Source organism: Oncorhynchus tshawytscha, linkage group LG12, assembly GCF_018296145.1.
Source record: "Oncorhynchus tshawytscha isolate Ot180627B linkage group LG12, Otsh_v2.0, whole genome shotgun sequence".
Lineage (NCBI taxonomy): Eukaryota > Metazoa > Chordata > Actinopteri > Salmoniformes > Salmonidae > Oncorhynchus > Oncorhynchus tshawytscha.
In genome coordinates this window covers 31,887,176-31,905,761 of record NC_056440.1, presented here as the reverse complement: position 1 = coordinate 31,905,761, position 18,586 = coordinate 31,887,176, and the positions used below count along the sequence as shown (strand labels likewise).

Below are 18,586 nucleotides of genomic sequence, written 5' to 3'. Positions count from 1 at the left end.
CTGTGTCCCCATCATTAACACTGTTGTTGTTAACGCAATCCATTATAAATCGCAATCTGGGTCAGGTGGGCATCATGTTCTATTGCCAACATGGCTAGCTAAGTTATAAAATACGATCTTACAGTGTTAGGCTTTCAAAATGCACTTCAGAGAAACATAGTCTCATTCTGTTCAGGATAACCCAGGATATAACGCATGTCATCCTTGTAACTGTGGATCAAACATAGAGATCAACGTCTCATCTTTCAGAACACATTGACTTCTCTCAATTTACAGCATTTCCCTCACTCAGACAACAACAAATGTGCAAAAGTAGCCCAATTAGCGGAAGGGATGGGGGCATCTTCTTGTCGGGCGCGGTGCTCAAATTACAGCTGTCAGTCAAAAACCACACAGCGCTGTGATGCGGAGAACCTGAGCTCTGATATCATGTATAGCATGTTACTGTACAACCACTGCATTCTAACTTAGGCGCGTATCAATGACAAAAATCTGCCATTTTCAACCCGTATATGGGATGACAGTGGCTGTGAGTGGAAAGGGCTACACATATTTTTCAAGGTGAAAAAGTTGGACCAATTAACCCTGACAAGGAATATGATTAGGTCTGATAAATGCTTAGGCTTTATGAGCCTCTGTAGTAAGCAATTATAATAGATAACCAATCGAACTCTAGAGCCTACAGAATCTGGATAAAAGACTGTAGGCACCTTGTACACTAAATCCTATGATTGACAACACAATGTGTAAAAAGCCCCTATTTGAAACCTGGTCTGTTCATTGAATAACCATGAGAATAGAAACGGAGTAGCACCCTCATCATTGAATCTTTTCACCACACAATCTTGTAGTTCAGCTACTGCGGTCATCTCTCCAGGGTGTTGTATGACAGAGATTTATTGAATTTATGTCAACCTTCAAATTATGCCAAAACACGTGAGAGGAAAACCCAATAGCAACCCTACTCAGCTTTCCAGGATGTTTTCCCTTCAGACAGCAGTGAACAGAGGTAGCCTTGTGATTAATTATGCACCCACAGGGTGCAGGGTGAAACACCACACTGTGTTTAAAAAGGAATTACAGTGACTAACAATTGACCCCACATTCCTGACTGGGGCTGTTGCTTTGGTTAATAGTAAGGTTTGCTTGCCGAGGTAGGGATTGACCTGCTTAAACACAGACCCAACCCTTACTGGGCGGCGTTCAGTTTGTGCTTCCATAAAAAGGTCCCTTTAATCCCAGGTCAGTGTTACCAGGAGAACTGACAGAGCACTCTGAGAGAGGAAATGTGTGCTGAAATGATAACAGGTGTATGAAAGACTTCATCCACTGGCTGAAATCTCAAACTGAGGGATCCTCCCTGAGCTGCCTATTTCCTATGTAGGCTTTTCCCCAAACAGCAATAAAATGTATTCTACACCTAGTGAGTGAACTGGAGGAAAAACACTTTCATGTGCAACACCACACAGACTCTTTCTCACACCACATACCTGTGTGGGTAAATATTGCGGGATATTTTAAGTTCATTAAGATTTCCAGCACCTCTAAGAATGATTAAGAAACAAACACAAACCATGGAATTTTTAATGGTTAATTAAATCCAAATGCATGTGAGTGCTAGTGTGTACTGCCAACTGGCTTACCAATGGGGAATTTCTCATTTGACCATCAAACATTTAACCATTTCTTGCTCCCCTCCTGCCTGTCCATCACTACAAAGGGACTGCAACCCCCTTCCCACACCACCCCTCGTAATTCTCTCAGGTTACCATAGTGATGAAACCAAGAATACCCCAGGCTGGGCGTTTAGATTTGAATTCAGTTGCTGTAGCAACGGGGAGCGCCGGCGGCAAAACACTGGGAAGGGAGGGTCGATCACAGGGGTTTGTGCCTGTGATTTGAAAGATGACACGTGGAAGAAAACATGTTTGTATTTAAAGAATGGGTAAATGGCTTGTGACTGATAAAACAGTATGACATGGAGAGAGAGTGAGAGGAAAAAGAGAGTGAGAGAGAGAAAAGCCTGTTTTCGTTTGAATCTGTGGTCAGACAATAGCCCTTGACATAGAGTGACAAATGCAGTTCAATTTGAATTTGAATATTTATTTTCTAGCCATGGTTAAAATTGCTTCCATTCATAAAAAAAACCAATTAGGATAAGATTCAAATAAATATGCGCCCTGTCAATGATTGCTTTTGTTAAGATGGACAGACAGGTCTCTACCACATTATTTAAAATATGTTCCAAATTTAAACTGTCGAATTTCCAATCCATCCCAACTCAAAACAAAAATATGGGGATCTGAATACTCATCAAAGATGACCAAAACGGTTAAGTGTCCCATCGCTGCATTCCACAAGGAATACAATGAGAGGTTATGAAGAGGTTATGGAGGGAATTTTGATCAATAATTCACCGACTGCTACCAATGAGTGAGAGACCTCTATGACCTCAGTGAGCCTGCAACACTTCAGCAGAGACATTGATCACTCCCCCTTCGTCTGCATTAGCACAATGTCTAGAGGTCCTCTACACTAGTCTCTACACAACACAGAGCCAGAGAAACAATAGCTGCTGCTTTCTCCTGTCTGTTCTCCTTACTCTTTTTCCACCCCCAGATATCACATGACGGCTCCATTCTACCTTAAAATGAGCTGCTATTCTGGCTGGTGTGCAGTGAAGGGTGCAAAATGGAAACACTATAATCCACCCGCATCTCTAAAACGTACCACTCTCTTCACATTAGCCAGAGTCAGGTTCTCCCCCACTGGGTGGCAGGTTAAAAATCACTCAGCTCTTTCTGAGCTGCACCGCTCACTGCACTGCCAGAGAACTGGCTAGCCTGTAGTCTGACAACCGTTTTTATGCAACCATGGCCTGGGGGTTGTAATATACAAGGACTCTCTCTGTGGTGTACTGCATTGTGTTTAAAATCACTGTGCTCTCCATGCTTACTTCATTGAAGCTAGTGTTAAATCATATTCATTTTACCCACATAATTCCAGTGACCTCGTAGTGCTAGCTGTGCCACTAGATATTCTGGGTTCGAGTCCAGGCTCTGTCGCAGCCGCCCACAACTGGAAGACCCATGGGGCGGCGCACAATTGGCCCAGCGTCGTCCGGGTTAGGGGAGGGTTTGGCCGGCAGGGATGTCCTTGTCCCATCGCGCACTAGTGACTCCTCTGGCGGGCCGGGCGCAGTGCACGCTGACACGGTCGCCAGGTGTACTGTGTTTCCTCCGACGCATTAGTGCGGCTGGCTCCCGAGTAAAGTGGGCATTGTGTCAAGAAGCAGTGCGGCTTGTTTGGGTTGTGTTTCGGGGGAAGCATGGCTCACGACCTTTGCCTCTCCCGAGTCCGTTACGGGATTTGCAGCGATGAAACAAGACTGTAACTACCAATTGGATACCATGAAATTGGGGAGAAAAAAGGGTCAAAAAAATATAATTAACAGTGGCACCTATGGAGGAAGACAGATCATTCTGAGAGGCCTCAGTTCTGTTGTTCTTTGTCAGTTCTGTATGTGGCAGAGGTGCATTGTGGAATGTGTTTTGATTTGAATACAATCATAAGTCTGGGTCTGGACCCCAGCTCCTGGCAGCCCACCCCTCCCTTCCTCCAAAATGTCTCTCTTCAATCCTCCTCTCCCCTAATCACTTTAACCCTCTTATGAATAGCTCTTTGTCAAACGATTACAGGTAACTCTGTCCCTCACTCTCTGTCCGACTGTGTTAACCCCTGCTCACATGTTCAAGCCACTGCTTGACACATCCAAACTTCAGCATTCAGACAACTTGGCCAACTTCAGCATGACCTGCCAGTGCCTGAATCAAGAGAACATGCAATCTAGTCAACCATGGTCTGTGACAGAGCACGAAAGCATGTCAGTGTGTCATCGCTGTTTTTAACAACACTGTATTTGACACTTACTAAAACATGACTTAGAAATCACCATGTGTATATGTTCATGCACATGTGAGTTCTCTCATAATCCCTTCTGTATTCCACACATGATGTGTTGGTAAATGATTCACAGTTAGATTGACTTTCCAAAATATATGCAGCATTTTTGGGGGCTCATTCAGGCAAGTCCAACCTCTTTACTTGCAAACTAACATGATCCATCAGTTTAAACCTTTTTAAGTGAATTCTACATAATAAATCAAGCCTTTCAGCGGTGTGTAATAACACACATGTTAAGTTGAATTTATCCTCAGGTCTCAGGTCTGGGATAAGGTAGAACGTCCCAGGAAGTGTTTGGGCCTTAGAGAAGGCTTTCATACAAAAGCTCCCAGGCAGCACAATACTGGGTCTGATCTCCTTCTCCCTGCTCTGATTCCAGTCCCATGGGACACACCTACAGCGTTGTGAGATGAAGAAACAGAGCCTTTGTCTTGATGGACCACCTCAGAGCTGGAGAACATGCCACAACCTCACTTTACCCCAACCTACATGGACAAATGACCTCGACTAACCTGTACCCCTGCACATTGACTCGGTACCGGTACCCCCTGTACATAGCCTCATTATTGTTATTTTATTGTGTTCCTTATTTTTATCTTTTATTTTTTACTTTAGTTTATTTAGTCAATATTTTCTTAACTCTATTTTCTTAAAACTGCATTGTTGGTCAATTAAGGGCTTGTAAGTAAGCATTTCACAGTAAGGTTTACACCTGTTGTATTCGGCACATGTGACAAATAACATTTGATTTGATGAGCTCCACGGGTCCAGCCTGCTTTCTTCTCTTATTGTGTCACTGTTTGGCAAACGTCTCCCTGGTCCAGTTTCAGCAGAAATACAGGCTGCAGCTGGATCATGTGGATCGGCGTCAGCTGCCACCTATGTGCTGGTTTAGGTGGTCAAATAGGGTTATGTTTACTAATGAAAATGTAAATTCCAATTAAGATTTGTGTTGGAACAAGGCTCATTTATTGAGGTTCTTTAATGTGTGTATTTGTAAAAAGGTGAAACAAAGCTATGACTCCCCCAGCGTTTAGGGCTCACACTGAGACCGAGTAATGGGGGCCTGCTGGGCTGATTCGGGGGTTTTTGCTGCTGTCGTTCAACCCCCTCCACACCGTCTCCACTCATTTACTTCAGCAGAGAAGACACATTTGATCTGCCCTTTTTCAGAGTAAGTGCCTCTGACAGGGCATCCAGTGCAGGGAGACACACAGGCCAGCTTGGACTAAACATTTCCTCAACAAGCACAACTCGAACAGACTTCACCAGTCAAGTTAACTGCACATTCAGTCACTATTTATTTGTCTGTTCCTCTGTTTTGTCAGGTGATTGATGTTCAGTCCTCCAGGGTATGTTTAGAAAATAGACACGGAGGAAGAAGGATGTGGTACTGGGAAGCCTCCTTCAAAAGGGTTTCTGATTCGCTCCAGAAATAAGAGATTTGCAGAGCAGCCTGCACAAGTAATCTGTCTGTGTTTCAGAGGGATTGGCTTCTAATGGGGTCAACAGAAGAACATTACTCTGTTGCACAGACACAGACATAGACACAGCAAGCACTCCTCAAGCACTCACTGTCATCAGAAATACACCTGATATCCTACCGGAACAACTGGACATTAAATGCATGGCAATATTATGTCCTCATCCAAGATAACGACAGAGATGACAGAACAGTCTTATAGGCTCTAAATAAGGTTTCACAACAGTGAGTAATTTCTTCCCCTTACTAAAAAGTTGTTCTTGTTTGTCCCTGAGCATAGACTGCTTGAGACAAAGACCAGGAAGTGGTTGTGTTTCATACTGTCTAGTGAGATGGGGCTGTGGTTAAATCCCAAAACATTTTAATTTGAGGGTAGAATATATTAGATCTGCAGTGCTGGTACGCTTCACATGTTGCCATCTGCCTCCAGAGGAAGGGGAGCTGAGAGGATATGAGGCAGACAGGGGTTAAGCGGAGCCCAGACACACAGAGAGGGAGAATATCCCTCATCAAAGCTAAGTAACAAACCGTTAGACTGTTGTTGCATCTTTTCTGTTGGTTTTACCCCCATAGATTCAGTGATGAATTATGGGTCATGGAGCATCACATGATAGCCCTAAAACAATAACACTGTTAATGGCCCATCCATGGGTGGGTCAGACAGACTGCCAGACATCTGTTGGCCAGTGCTCTCCAGGCCATTCCTGAGTGGTCAGAGTCTGGTGTGTGTCCAGTGCATGCCAGGGTCCATTTGATCTTCAGTGTGATAGCTGAATGTATCTAGTGATTGTTTTTAAATGCAAACAAACTCTAGGTGGACTTGAGAAGCTTCCTGCCAGTTCAGTGACCTAGATGAGAGGGTATGGGATTTTGGAGTATTGGCATGGGCTCTGTCAGAGGACGTGGGGGAGGGAGGGGGGTGACATAGCCTTTGTCTTATTTCTCAGAGAAACAATGACTAGATTATGGTACTCAATGAAAGAGAACTCCAATATTCCATATGCTTCATCCATCCTCCTTACAGCTAAACAAGGTCACCCCTCTGAATACCAAGAACAAACTGTCATCAGACCACCAGCCCCCACCTCAGCCAAGCCTGTCTCAATTTAACCCCACTCTCTTCAATCCATACTCCACTTGCACTCACATAAACACACACACACACACACACACACACACACACACACACACAGACAGACACACACAGACACACACAAACACACATCCACACACAGCCCCGCCTGTCATCCCACCCCCCTGACTAACATATTTCCGTCCTCGCCTAGTCCCTGTCCCAGTGCCCTGCCCTACCACACACACACACAGACACAGACGCATGCACGCATGCACGCACACACACACACACACACACACACACACACACACACACACACACACACACACACACACACACACACACACACACACACACACACACACACAGTCTAATTACAGGGCTCTTAATTGATTACCTATTTGGAGTATTCTCACCACTGAAACCCCCATCCCCATCCCAACTCAAAACAAATCAGCTGTACTTAAAGCACATTCCCAGCCAGCTCCTCGTCAGGGGAAAGGAAGGCTGAAAGGAAGGTAATTGAAAGTTGTTTTACAGTTTTTTTCAATTGCTAAACGACAGTGGACACAACTGGAGTCACATGTGCAAAACTCTAACTACAGTCTGCACAGCAGCAGTTCATGTGGACCAAACTCTAGTTTGTTTTTCATTGCTTGAACACAGTTTTCAAAACTCTACACACTTATCCCATGACTTTAACCACAACCTGCACAACACTGTGGATTTACAGCACTTTGTTCAAATGCTAACACACTGCTGTCAAAACTGTGAACCACACATTCAAAACAGAATAGATTTCAGCCTTGTGCCTTTCAAACACTGCTGATTGCAATTTCAGCTGAAAGGCTAAGCAGGTGTCTTGTTTTAGACTTGTTAGTGAACACACACACATATTACAGTATATGTAGGTAGAGCTCAGAAAGACTCATTTTGGAAATGGAACAAGGAAGATGGGTTCGTGGAGGGAGAAGGGTGGCCGGGAGAGGGCGGATGCGTGGAGGAAGACAAAGAAGACAAAGAGCTGTTATTTCAGATGAAATAAGGGCTACACTTATAGACCATGTCGTGAACCATGGTCTCTCATTGAGAGAGGCAGGGTTGAGGGTGCAACCCAATCTGCAAAGATCCACAGTGGCATCTGTAATGCGAATTTTCCATCATGCAAACAGGTGAGAGTTACATCCTTACAGTAAATGAAAACATTACAGGAATCTATTTTGTATTGCAATTATAGAATATTTACACAGATATATATTACAGTAAGTTTGACTGTAAAATATATTTTTACAACAGGACCCAAAGGCTGCCCCCAACAGGGGGAAGAGGAAAAATATTTTCAGATGCGCAGGGAAATGCTATTGTTGACATGGTTGTTGTCAACAATGCAATAAAACTGCGGGAGATTCAAGATAGAGTGCTGGCTGATAATGATATATTTGAAAATGTTAATTCTGTCAGCACAACAACTATTACTTGAGTCCTAAAGAAACACCAAGTTACAATGAAACAGTTATACACTGTACCGTTCGAGAGAAACAGTGAACGGGTAAAAGAGCAAAGATACCAATATGTCCAGGTAAGACGTCTGAGGTTACGTACACAGCTATACAAAATATTTACAGTAAAAAAAAACACTAGCATTTCTACAGTAAAACTGTGCACTTACTGTTTTTCAGAGAGTAATGGAGGTGGAAGCACTGGAAAGACCACATTCATTTGTATTTATCGATGAAGCTGGATTTAACCTTGCCAAAACACGGCGCAGAGGAAGGAATGTTATAGGTCAAAGGGCCACTGTGGAGGTTCCAGGCCAAAGGGGGGGAAATATCACCATGTGTGCTGCAATGGCCAATGATGGTTTGCTTCTCAACACACCACTCATTGGCCCATACAACACAGAAAGGCTTATAGATTTCCTAGAACAGCTCTATACTCAGCTAGTGCCAGCAGAACAGGGGGAGCCAGTAAGAAACCCCCAAGTTTTTGTCATAGTTTGCGATAACGTTGCTTTTCACCACTCTGCAGCTGTCACAGATTGGTTTGCAGCACATCACAGATTTATGGTTTTGTACCTGCCTGCATATTCACCCTTCCTCAACCCAATAGAGGAGTTTTTCTCTGCCTGGAGGTGGAAAGTGTTTGGTCACCACCCATATGACCAAATGTCTCTTTTGGAAGCCATGCGTGCCGGATGTGAGGACACGAGTCCAGAGGACTGCCAGGGATGGATAAGGCACTCCAGAAGGTTCTTCCCCAGGTGCATGGCAAGAGAAAACATTAGATGTGATGTTGAAGAAAACCTGTGGCCTGATGCTAGAGAGAGGCAGGATTAGCCCCTCAATTATTTGTTCGAATTACAGTATGTACTTTTAGTTTCTACCTTTTTTTTCTCATTACTGTAATTCCGTAAATTACTACAGACTATTGAAGCAAACTGCTAATTTTCATTTACCTTAAAGAATTGTTATGTTCTAAAAAAATATATAAATCATGTGAAAGAATGTCACTCTTTTCTTTGAAGAAAATATTACTTTGTATGAAGTCACTGAAATTGTTCAAACTGTAAAGATGAAAAGTTTGTATTTTCTGTATTGGTGTTTGATGCTAGTGTTTTTACGCTCAGTGTGTTCTGAGTGACAGTGTGTGTTATCTCAGTGAGGGTTGTGCATAGTGTTTGGCTGCACTGAGCGTGTTTTGAGCCATGTGTTAAGAGTTGTGTTGCTTGGAATGAGTTTTGCAGGTGATGTGAACTGTTTAGCTCAGGTGACTGTTGGTAGTGCAGACTGTAGTTAGAGTTTTGCACATGTGACTCCAGTTGTGCCCACTGTCGTTTAGCAATCGAAAAAAACTGTAAGACAATGTAACCTTATTGCACGCAATCTCTTCAGATATAATCAGATACAGTTGTCAGGTCCTTCTCTTCACTCCTTTGAGATACCACAAATGCTATCGTCGCATCTAGGTAATTGAGGTTAAACTCTCCTTTGTCCTTTTCCCATACCCTGCACTGTAAAAAAAGCGGTAAAAACACTGGGCTGTTGTGTGAAGGCAAATGGCTCCCAATAAACAAACAGGACAAAAGATTCAATTGCACCAGGACTCTGAAAGTGAGAACCAAAAGGTTCACAAGCTCAGTCATGGTGTATAACTGCAATTACCACAATGCCTTTCCTGTGCATTGCGTAATTTGAAAGAAGCAGTGCTAAGACATAGATCTGGGACAAGAGGACTCACCCTTGTAGTTGGGATGCACGCGTGGTGCGTACACTCCGAATTTGATGAGGATGGGCACATTGTAACCCAGGCGAACCCACTCCACCACGTGCAGTGGGAACAGGTTTGGGGTGGTGGCTCCTGTAGTAGGGGGGGTAAGACTGCAACTGAGCTCTGCAGTCCCCCCAACCCTGGCTCGTACCACCGCCTCCACACCCTGGGATGTACCTGAGGAGAAAGCACACAGGTAACACACAGGTAACAATACCATGGAGGAAGGCTGAGCATTACTGGTGAATCTGCAGTAAAACATGCTAATATCTGAACGGTCAACACCCACAACATAAATCAATATTTAAGAGCTCCTTAACATCCATAAGCTATGTGGATCTGTTCCACATATGTTTGAGTGTCATGCAGAACCAGATCAACTTTAAGTGTTTTTCTAAATGCATTCAGTGGAATTTCTGGTTACACATTCCAGGAAGATATTGAGTAAATATTCAATACATTTTTTGCAGGGCAGAGAACTGATGATAAAACTGTTTTGCAGCAGAAGTGTCACTTCATGAGAGGGAAGGGGAGGACAAAGACAGGAGAAACAGGGCTAAAACCAAAAGGCATGGATAGAGAAAAACTGGAAGGAGATTGAGAAAATAACAAGCAGTAGGCCTACGGGGAAAGAGACAAGAGTAGATAACATAAACACACATTTAAATGTGAATAAATATTCATGAGTTGGATGCCAGCCTGAATATCTCCAGAGTATGCTCTGTTTAAAACAGGCACACAGAGGCCATGTAAAACAATGGTACTCCATTTGGTGACAAGATCACTAGGCTGCAACCGGCTCTGTAGACATGCTGCAATCTCATTAACGACACTTGGGCCAGAGCCTGTGTTGTGTTGTATCTGCACCTTGTTTAGCCTGGTGATTAAGTACTAATCTCAAAGGGTTTACCTGTAGTCTTTTTATCGAGCAAAACACGACAGCGAAGGTACAACACTACACAGACTACAGACCCCTCTGCGCAATCAATATATGCATTGTACAATATGCTGAGTTTCCCTGTACTTGCGCGGGAAACAGCTGTGAAAGAGCATTAGCCAATTGCATGTTTGTGTTTGACTCTGTTATTAAATAATGTGAAACAATGTTGTGTCTGTTTGCTGCTTTTCATTAAATCATGTATGGCTATTTTTTTAGGCTATGACCTAAAATAAATGTGTTAATATGGGCAGAATATTAGTCTTGCCTATTAGCCTACGGACATTTGATCAGTTATGGAAATATTCAGTCCATGCAAAAATATAAGAATCTAGTAAAAGGCCAACATATTTTTCAATAAAATGGAGTATTTGTCACATGACTTTAGAAATGGAAACGTGTGGTTTTAGAGACTCAAAGTAACAGTAGCCTACTCTATGATTAAATGCACTGCAGTCAATCTGTTACTGGGCTCACACCATCATTATCATTATCGTTAGGCACTTCACATAATTCAAATTCCAAGTCACATGCACAATTCGATCGCCCGTCATTCATTCATTGTCATCAGTAAGGAGAGACACATTGGGTCTAACAACACCATAGATTTAGGACTATGATGTAATACTTCTTCGCCATGAAATGTCATAACCAGTTCATTTTGTTAATAAGCCCACTAGGCGACTCGTTTGTTGTATGTCCTGAATAATGGTAAGGAAAATACCATTGGCTGTTGGGCAATAGCAATAGGCCTACACAATTGTGCACAGTGGACTAGGTGTTGATGGGTTATCTCCAATTTAACTGGAGAATACAACTATATCCCAGACAATGCTCGGATTCAGATCCGAAAGGTGATGAACGGCCTAAAGGAGAGAAGCCTGGAGACCCAGGAAGAAACCGACCAAGTTGTGGACCGTGGTACACACGGTTTGTGCTTATTTGGGGAGAAAATACATTCTTTCAGTGACGACCCGTCATTCAGGGCAGGTGGGGCAGAGCCTGTTTTGAGCCCCCAATTTTTTGCAAAAAAAGAAGCAAACAAACAAAAAACATTTTGGGGGGGGGCTTTCCTGTTTTGCATGTTATTTTGGCATTAATACGTGTCACATATCAGTTTGCAAACAATGTAAAAAATGTATGTATTTAAGCCGCATACAAAAGCTGTATACAAACATGGTCTCTTTTTGTTTTCTTGAGTAAGGCAGCTCCAAAATGCAGGTGTTCCAGCCTAGCTCAGTGCTCTCTGTGGTGGTTGGGCAAGTCAACAGAAAATACAGAGCAATGCGCCGTGATTGGCTCAGTGTTCTATCACTCATGGGGATACTACGTCACCGCCAAGTCTAAGGGTAGAGCTAGAAAATTCTAGCCCCTTGGGTGCTGCCATAGAGTTACATTAGAAGTGTCCGTCCAAGAAGGCTCAAGGTCATTGGCCACAGATACAATGACGTCAAATCACATTATATCTACAGTAGCTTAGATTGGACTGATCCTGTCAACATCATACTTTCAAAATCTTAGCTAGCTGTCATCATCATGAATCAAGTCGATAATCTACTGGCAAATCCTTTTTAATCCTTCCGTCATCGGAAGAGAAATAATGAAGAGAAATTATAGATAAAATGTATGGGTATCGGCCATTGGACATAAACATTACAAAACAAGTTGGAAATGGTAAATTCCACAATGTAAGTGTCTTCACTGACATTTTCAACATGTCCCTGATTGAGTCTGTAATACCAACATGTTTCAAGCAGACCACCATAGTCCCTGTGCCCAAGAATACTAAAGTAACCTGCCTAAATGACTACCGACCCGTAGCACTCACGTCTGTAGCCATGAAATGCTTTGAAAGGCTGGTCATGGCTCACATCAACACCATTATCCCAGAAACCTTAGACCCACTCCAATTTGCATACCGCTCCAACAGATCCACAGATGATGCTATCTCTATTGCACTCCACACAGCCCTTTCACACCTGGACAAAAGGAACACCTATGTGAGAATGCTATTCATTGACTACAGCTCAGCGTTCAGCACCATAGTGCCCTCAAAGCTCATCACTAAGCTAAGGACCCTGGGACTAAACACCTCCCTCTGCAACTGGATCCTGGACTTCCTGACGGGCCGCCCCCAGGTGGTAAGGTTAGGTAACAATATGATCAACGCTAGGTAACAACGCTGATCCTCAACATGGGGGCCCCTCAGGGGTGTGTGCTCAGTCCCCTCCTGTACTCCCTGTTCACTCATGACTGCACGGCCAGGCACGACACCATAGGTTTGCTGATGACACAACAGTGACCGACAACGATGAGACAGCCTATAGGGAGGAGGTCAGAGACCTGACCGTGTGGTGCAAGAAGAACAACCTCTCTCTCTCAACATGATCAAGACAAAGGAGATGATTGTGGACTACAGGAAAAGGAGGACTGAGCACACCCCAATTCTCATCGACGGGGCTGTAGTGGAGCAGGTTGAGAGCTTCATGTTCCTTGGCGTCCACATCACCAACAAACTAACATGGTCCAAGCACACCAAGACAGTCATGAAGAGGGCATGAAAAAACCTATTCCCCCTCAGGAGACTAAAAATATTTGGCACGGGTCTTCAGATCCTCAAAAGGTTTTACATTTGCACCATCGAAAGCATCCTGACGGGTTGCATCACTGCCTGGTATGGCAACTGCTCGGCCTCCAACCTTAAGGCACTACAGATGGTAGTGTGTATGGCCCTACTGGCATCCAGGACCACCTCCAGCCACCCTAGTAATAGACTGTTCTCTCTGCTACCGCATGGCAAGCAGAGTGCCAAGTCTACGTCCAAGAGGCTTCTAAACAGCTTCTACCCCCACGCCATGAGACTCCTGAACATCTAATCAAATGGCTACCCAGACTATTTGCATTGCCCCCCACACTGCTGCTACTCTCCGTTATTATCTATGCATAGTCACTTTAATAACTCTACCTACATGTATGTATTACCTCAATTACCTTGACACATTGACTCTGTTCCGGTACCCCCTGTTTATAGCCCCAACATTGTTATTTACTGCTGCTCTTTAAATATTTGTTAGTCTCATCTCTTACTTTTTTGGGGGGTATTTTCTTAAAACTGTATTGTTGGTTAATGGTTTGTATAAATAAGCATTTCACTGTAAAGTCTACACCTGTTGTATTCAGGGCATGTGACAAATAAAATGTTATTTGATTTTAAAATTTGATTTGATTTGAGTGGTTTGGAAGGAATCCGTGTAGCTAACTGCAAGCATTGCAACGCCATTATTAGCCTGCAGTGGAGCAGCTGTGTGGTCCAAAGTCTAAGATTAAGGGTTTCTTTTCCTAGTTTAAAATGATAAACGTTCAAAATTGGCCATGCTGTCAATGAAGCACAATTTGTGCCGCGCTCAAAACAGCTGTTAACTGCTAAATCTGACTTTAGTGAGTTCAAGACAATTGGGAACTCGGGAAAAATGAGCTACGACTGGGAAAGTATGTTTTAAACTTTCACTGAACTCGGAATTGTAAATTCGGAACTCTGGCCTCTTTCTATAGCTACGACCTGAAGATCACTGACATTATCATGGTTCAACCTTTTTTTCAGAGTTCCCAGTTGTCTTGAAATCACCATAATCCAGAGAATGCCAGACTTTGATGACAAAATTTGATGATAAAATTTGCCAACGAAGGACTGCCGCGCCACCTTCCTGTTCAAGTGGGCACAGCACAACAAGGTGAGTCCAAAAATGTCTAGTATGCTTCTGCATAAATTATGTAATATGCCAGGAAGATATGTATACTGTAGCTAAGAAAGTAATAATTGTATGTTGAGTAGTAAACTGTTAGTAGCCAATGTGCCTCACCCTAATAATTTGGTCTATTTTCACCCCTTATTTTCGCCTACTGTTCTGACTTGGTGGTGCACATGTAGCCTATAACCTGTTTTTGAGAAATGTAGTCTTTGAATATTGTAAGAGCTTTCATTGTCTGCTTATATGCCCCCTTTATTTATCCTACGGTTCTGACTTGGTGTACAGGGAGAACACTGTAAGAACGGCCCATGTTCTGAATTCTGTTGCTGTACATTTCAAAAGTGCTGAACAAATAGTTATATTGACTACGTGTTTTTGCCCCACCAAGATTTCCATGCTAAAATCGCCAGTGCAGTCTTTAAAATGAAAACACATTGTAGAAAACTAGAAAAAGACCTAGATATAGTATAGGCTGTTTTTAGCCTTCAGCCCTTATATAAACATATGAATTAATTTATATACAATTTTCTGCCCATATGAACAAATGCATATGCAATATTTATATTCATACATGACTTAAATGAAAAGCAGTAAACATAAACATTGCTTCACATCCTTTAATAACAGACTCATAAACACAATCACGCAATTGGCTATAGCTCGCTTCACAGCTTCCCAGGGAAATTCAAGGCATTGTATGCCTCACGCGGACAAAAGAATACTGGAAGGAGTTCGCTTCTGCTGCACTGTTCTCTTTAAAATACAACACGTTGCGGCAGTGCTTTGCTCAAAAGGGGACACTCCCTGATAGATGGTAGGGTAGCAGGCTCCTCACCCCTCCCTCCCGATCCACAACCCCCTGGGGTCCACACATGGCCTCGCTCCACTAAACTCCCCTCCCCCTAGAAGCGTGCTTTTGGATGGGACCAGTATAAATCCCAGATTAATCTAAATCCGCACCATCAGATGTATTTTGTACATTCGGATTTCACCCCATTCCCTTGTACACACTTGTGTCTAGACCCCCCGACCCCCTCCTCATCACTTTCCCCAATCTATGTCACATGTACATAGTGGCTGATGTCAGAGACTTATCAGTATGATGCTTTGAATCATATGTTCTAGGGAGTGCATTCAGAAACGTCCACCAACCAGTACATGAGAGCCAAGGCCTTGGACTCTTTGCCATTACATAAGCGTCCACGTAAACAAGGAATGTAAAGACATTGGTAATTAAGGGTGGAAAGGGATGAAGAGAGACAGAAATGGCAAGAGGCAGGTAGCGAATTGAATGAGAGGATTTCTCTAGAGGCACATTTTATATAATTTACTGTACATAACTTCACTATATTGATTTACTATTGTAATAGAAGTGTATGAAGTGAATTACTTGGGTAGCTAGGAGAGCAATGTAGGTGTAAGAGGAGAGAAACCAAAAAATGTTATGAGCATAGCAAATGCACTGTGCAGTATTATACTTACGCAGCAGACAGAGGGCAACAGCAGTGGTGACACCCAGAAGCCACAGCCTCTCCAATCCCATCGCCGTCCCTCACACTGCTTTACATATCTCCCAACCTGAAAACACAGAAACACACACATTCAAATCAAACCTCTGACATAAAGTAACACACAGTCTTCAATACTGTACAAGGACATTCCCACTGCATCTGGCATCAGACAAGACCAAGGTAATCCTCCAAGTTAACATCAACCCTAAAGTATTTCATAATCCCTACTTCAAACTGTATTCCAGTCTGTTGACGGCTTGATAACTGACTGTCTTCTGTAAAAAGTCTTTGCTCACTGCAAAATTGGATGTCTGATTTGTGATTTGGATTTGGATTAAGGGAAATGTGCTTATTCAAACTAGCTTTGGGAGTGAAAATATATTGATGTGTATGTGTGTGTATGAGTTTGTGTATATCACCATTAGACAGACCTGTGGGTGTCCCTGTCACTGATATGGTCAAAAAGATGAACCTTCTACCTGTGATTTGCCCAGCTCATACTGTAGGTCTTGTCTCAAGCTAACTGGGCTAACATCTTTAGACAGGTGACACATGCAAGAGGAAAACACCAGGGACATCTCTGTTTATCTCGTCATCCCAACCCCAGTCTAATGGTCAATGCACTTTCAATTAATATTTACTCTTGTGTTTAGTTATATATAAAAAATAAAAAAACATTTACAGTATTCGAGAAGAGAACGCTGTAAATTCCATGAATGTCATTTCTATCTCTGACATTGTGCATTATTGCACCGACCCACTGAATGTGAACCGGATATTACTGTAACCAGACTGCTCAATAATCCACTTCCTAGAAAGAAGAATGGATGGGGCCTGACAATACAAAGGGTCAATAAAGCTCTGAAAACTGAATCTGTGTTGCACTGTCTGGCCCATGATGTGTTAAGGTAGCAGCATACAGCTTAAAATCATCTACAATTTAAGCTTTCACCTTTCCTCCACACACACATATACACTGTATCCTCCCGCACACGCAATTCAGAGTCACTAATACCAGCTTATCACTAGTGTAAGTTAATTACACTAATAGAAGGAGGCCATTTTTAGAAAGCTAGGAAGTGTAATAGCAACAGATATGCCAACTCAACTCACGTGACACATTTGGTTTCATAGTAGTAACCTGACATAGTAAACAGATCTGGGAAGAATAGGTTAGGGATATTGTTATCCTCTGCACTTGTCTGATAAGGGTATGGGACTCAGCGGGACTCTTTAGTCCTGATGGGAATTAGCCATGGCATCTGTCCTGAGTTGGTTAAATCAGTGTGATATTTATCACTGATTTGAGGGCAAGGCAACAATGATGTTATTATATGAGAGTAGCAGAAATGGCAACATGACCATGGGCTATGTCACAACCAAAACAAAAGTCTCTCCTCTCTGAATGGAAAAGGAGAAACAGAAATTGTTTCACAGGGATACATGATACCTATAACTTGCTCTGACAGGACAGAGATGGAAGGAATAATGATGTCCTCTCGTTCCTGCCTTACGCCTGAAATGCCAAATTAAATCGAACATTGCCCATCCCATTCTGTTTTTTTCCCAACTGCACTAGCTATTGTGTCATCATCCCTACAAAGTGACAGAAACACACGATTACTTGTCACTGGAGCTGATTGCACAGCACTGCATCATTCTCTGAGGTATAAGTAGTCTTCCGAAGTAACAGTTTTCATCATTCAGCCACATGGCATCCAATGGAGCACCCAGCCAACCAACCCCCTCTCATGTCATGTTAATGCTATTGAGGGAAACGTTTAACTGCTAAAATGTTTATTTTGGATAGCTCTTTATACATGCTTATCACCTATAGGTACTTATATCACCTGTCAAATTCTTTAGAGTTTCTCCAGCCTTATAGTTGGTGCTTTGACAGGGCAGTTGAGAGGGGAGAGCCAGACTATAGACCCTGCAGAGAGAGCCTGTAGGGTTCCAGGTCTATAGGTGTAGACAGAAGAGACAGAGGACAGAACCCACCACTATTCTGTGGCTACAGGTATGACCTGTTTCCCAGGACAGGAAGTCCTTTAATTTAAATACAAACAGAGGAGGCCTACATGTTTATCTCAAGATGCCACATCATACATAGTAATGAGGGGTTGCATAGGTCACTGATAGTATGTTGAATGACAGTGCTTGGAGATGCACAGTACACAAAGCATCATATCAATGTGCCTTTAATCTCATAATGGAAAAGCAAATTGAGTGCCTTCAGAATGATTATCTCTCTATCTTCAAACGAATGAGAGGACTCAGTGTTCTTTCTAAAAGCATATTGTCAAGAGAAATCATTGCAATTATGGGAGCTGCTCAAGGAAGGTTCTGATTTTGCTTCTTCAATTAAAAAGTTGCTGGTTGCATACAAATACACCAAGTCAATTATTATGAATTATTGGATTAGGTTAATATTGCCCAACAGTCATTTAAGTTTCTTTGCCTAAAACCTGGCTTTAGTTTACAGGGTTGGGAGTGGTAGCTAAGCCCCTCTTATACAGTCCTGAACAGCAGACAAATGTAGCTCTGCCAGGATCAACTGTACATGGAGCAGATGCGGGTTAGGAAGTGAGGGGAGCTGAG

At 42.8% G+C, this 18,586-nt stretch overlaps 1 protein-coding gene across 2 annotated transcripts in view; it reads right to left on the bottom strand.

Moving 5' to 3' along the window:
- Positions 1-18,586, bottom strand: part of LOC112262962 (protein turtle homolog A-like) — a 41,554-nt gene that overhangs the window by 16,905 nt on the left and 6,063 nt on the right. For both annotated transcript variants that reach the window (XM_024438864.1, XM_024438865.1), the window contains exons 2-3: positions 15,957-16,052; positions 9,759-9,965 (exon numbers count right to left, since the gene is read on the bottom strand). In XM_024438864.1, coding sequence (XP_024294632.1) covers positions 9,759-9,965; positions 15,957-16,017 — 268 coding nt within the window. In that variant the 5' untranslated portion in view covers positions 16,018-16,052. The remainder of the gene's footprint in view (positions 1-9,758; positions 9,966-15,956; positions 16,053-18,586) is intronic.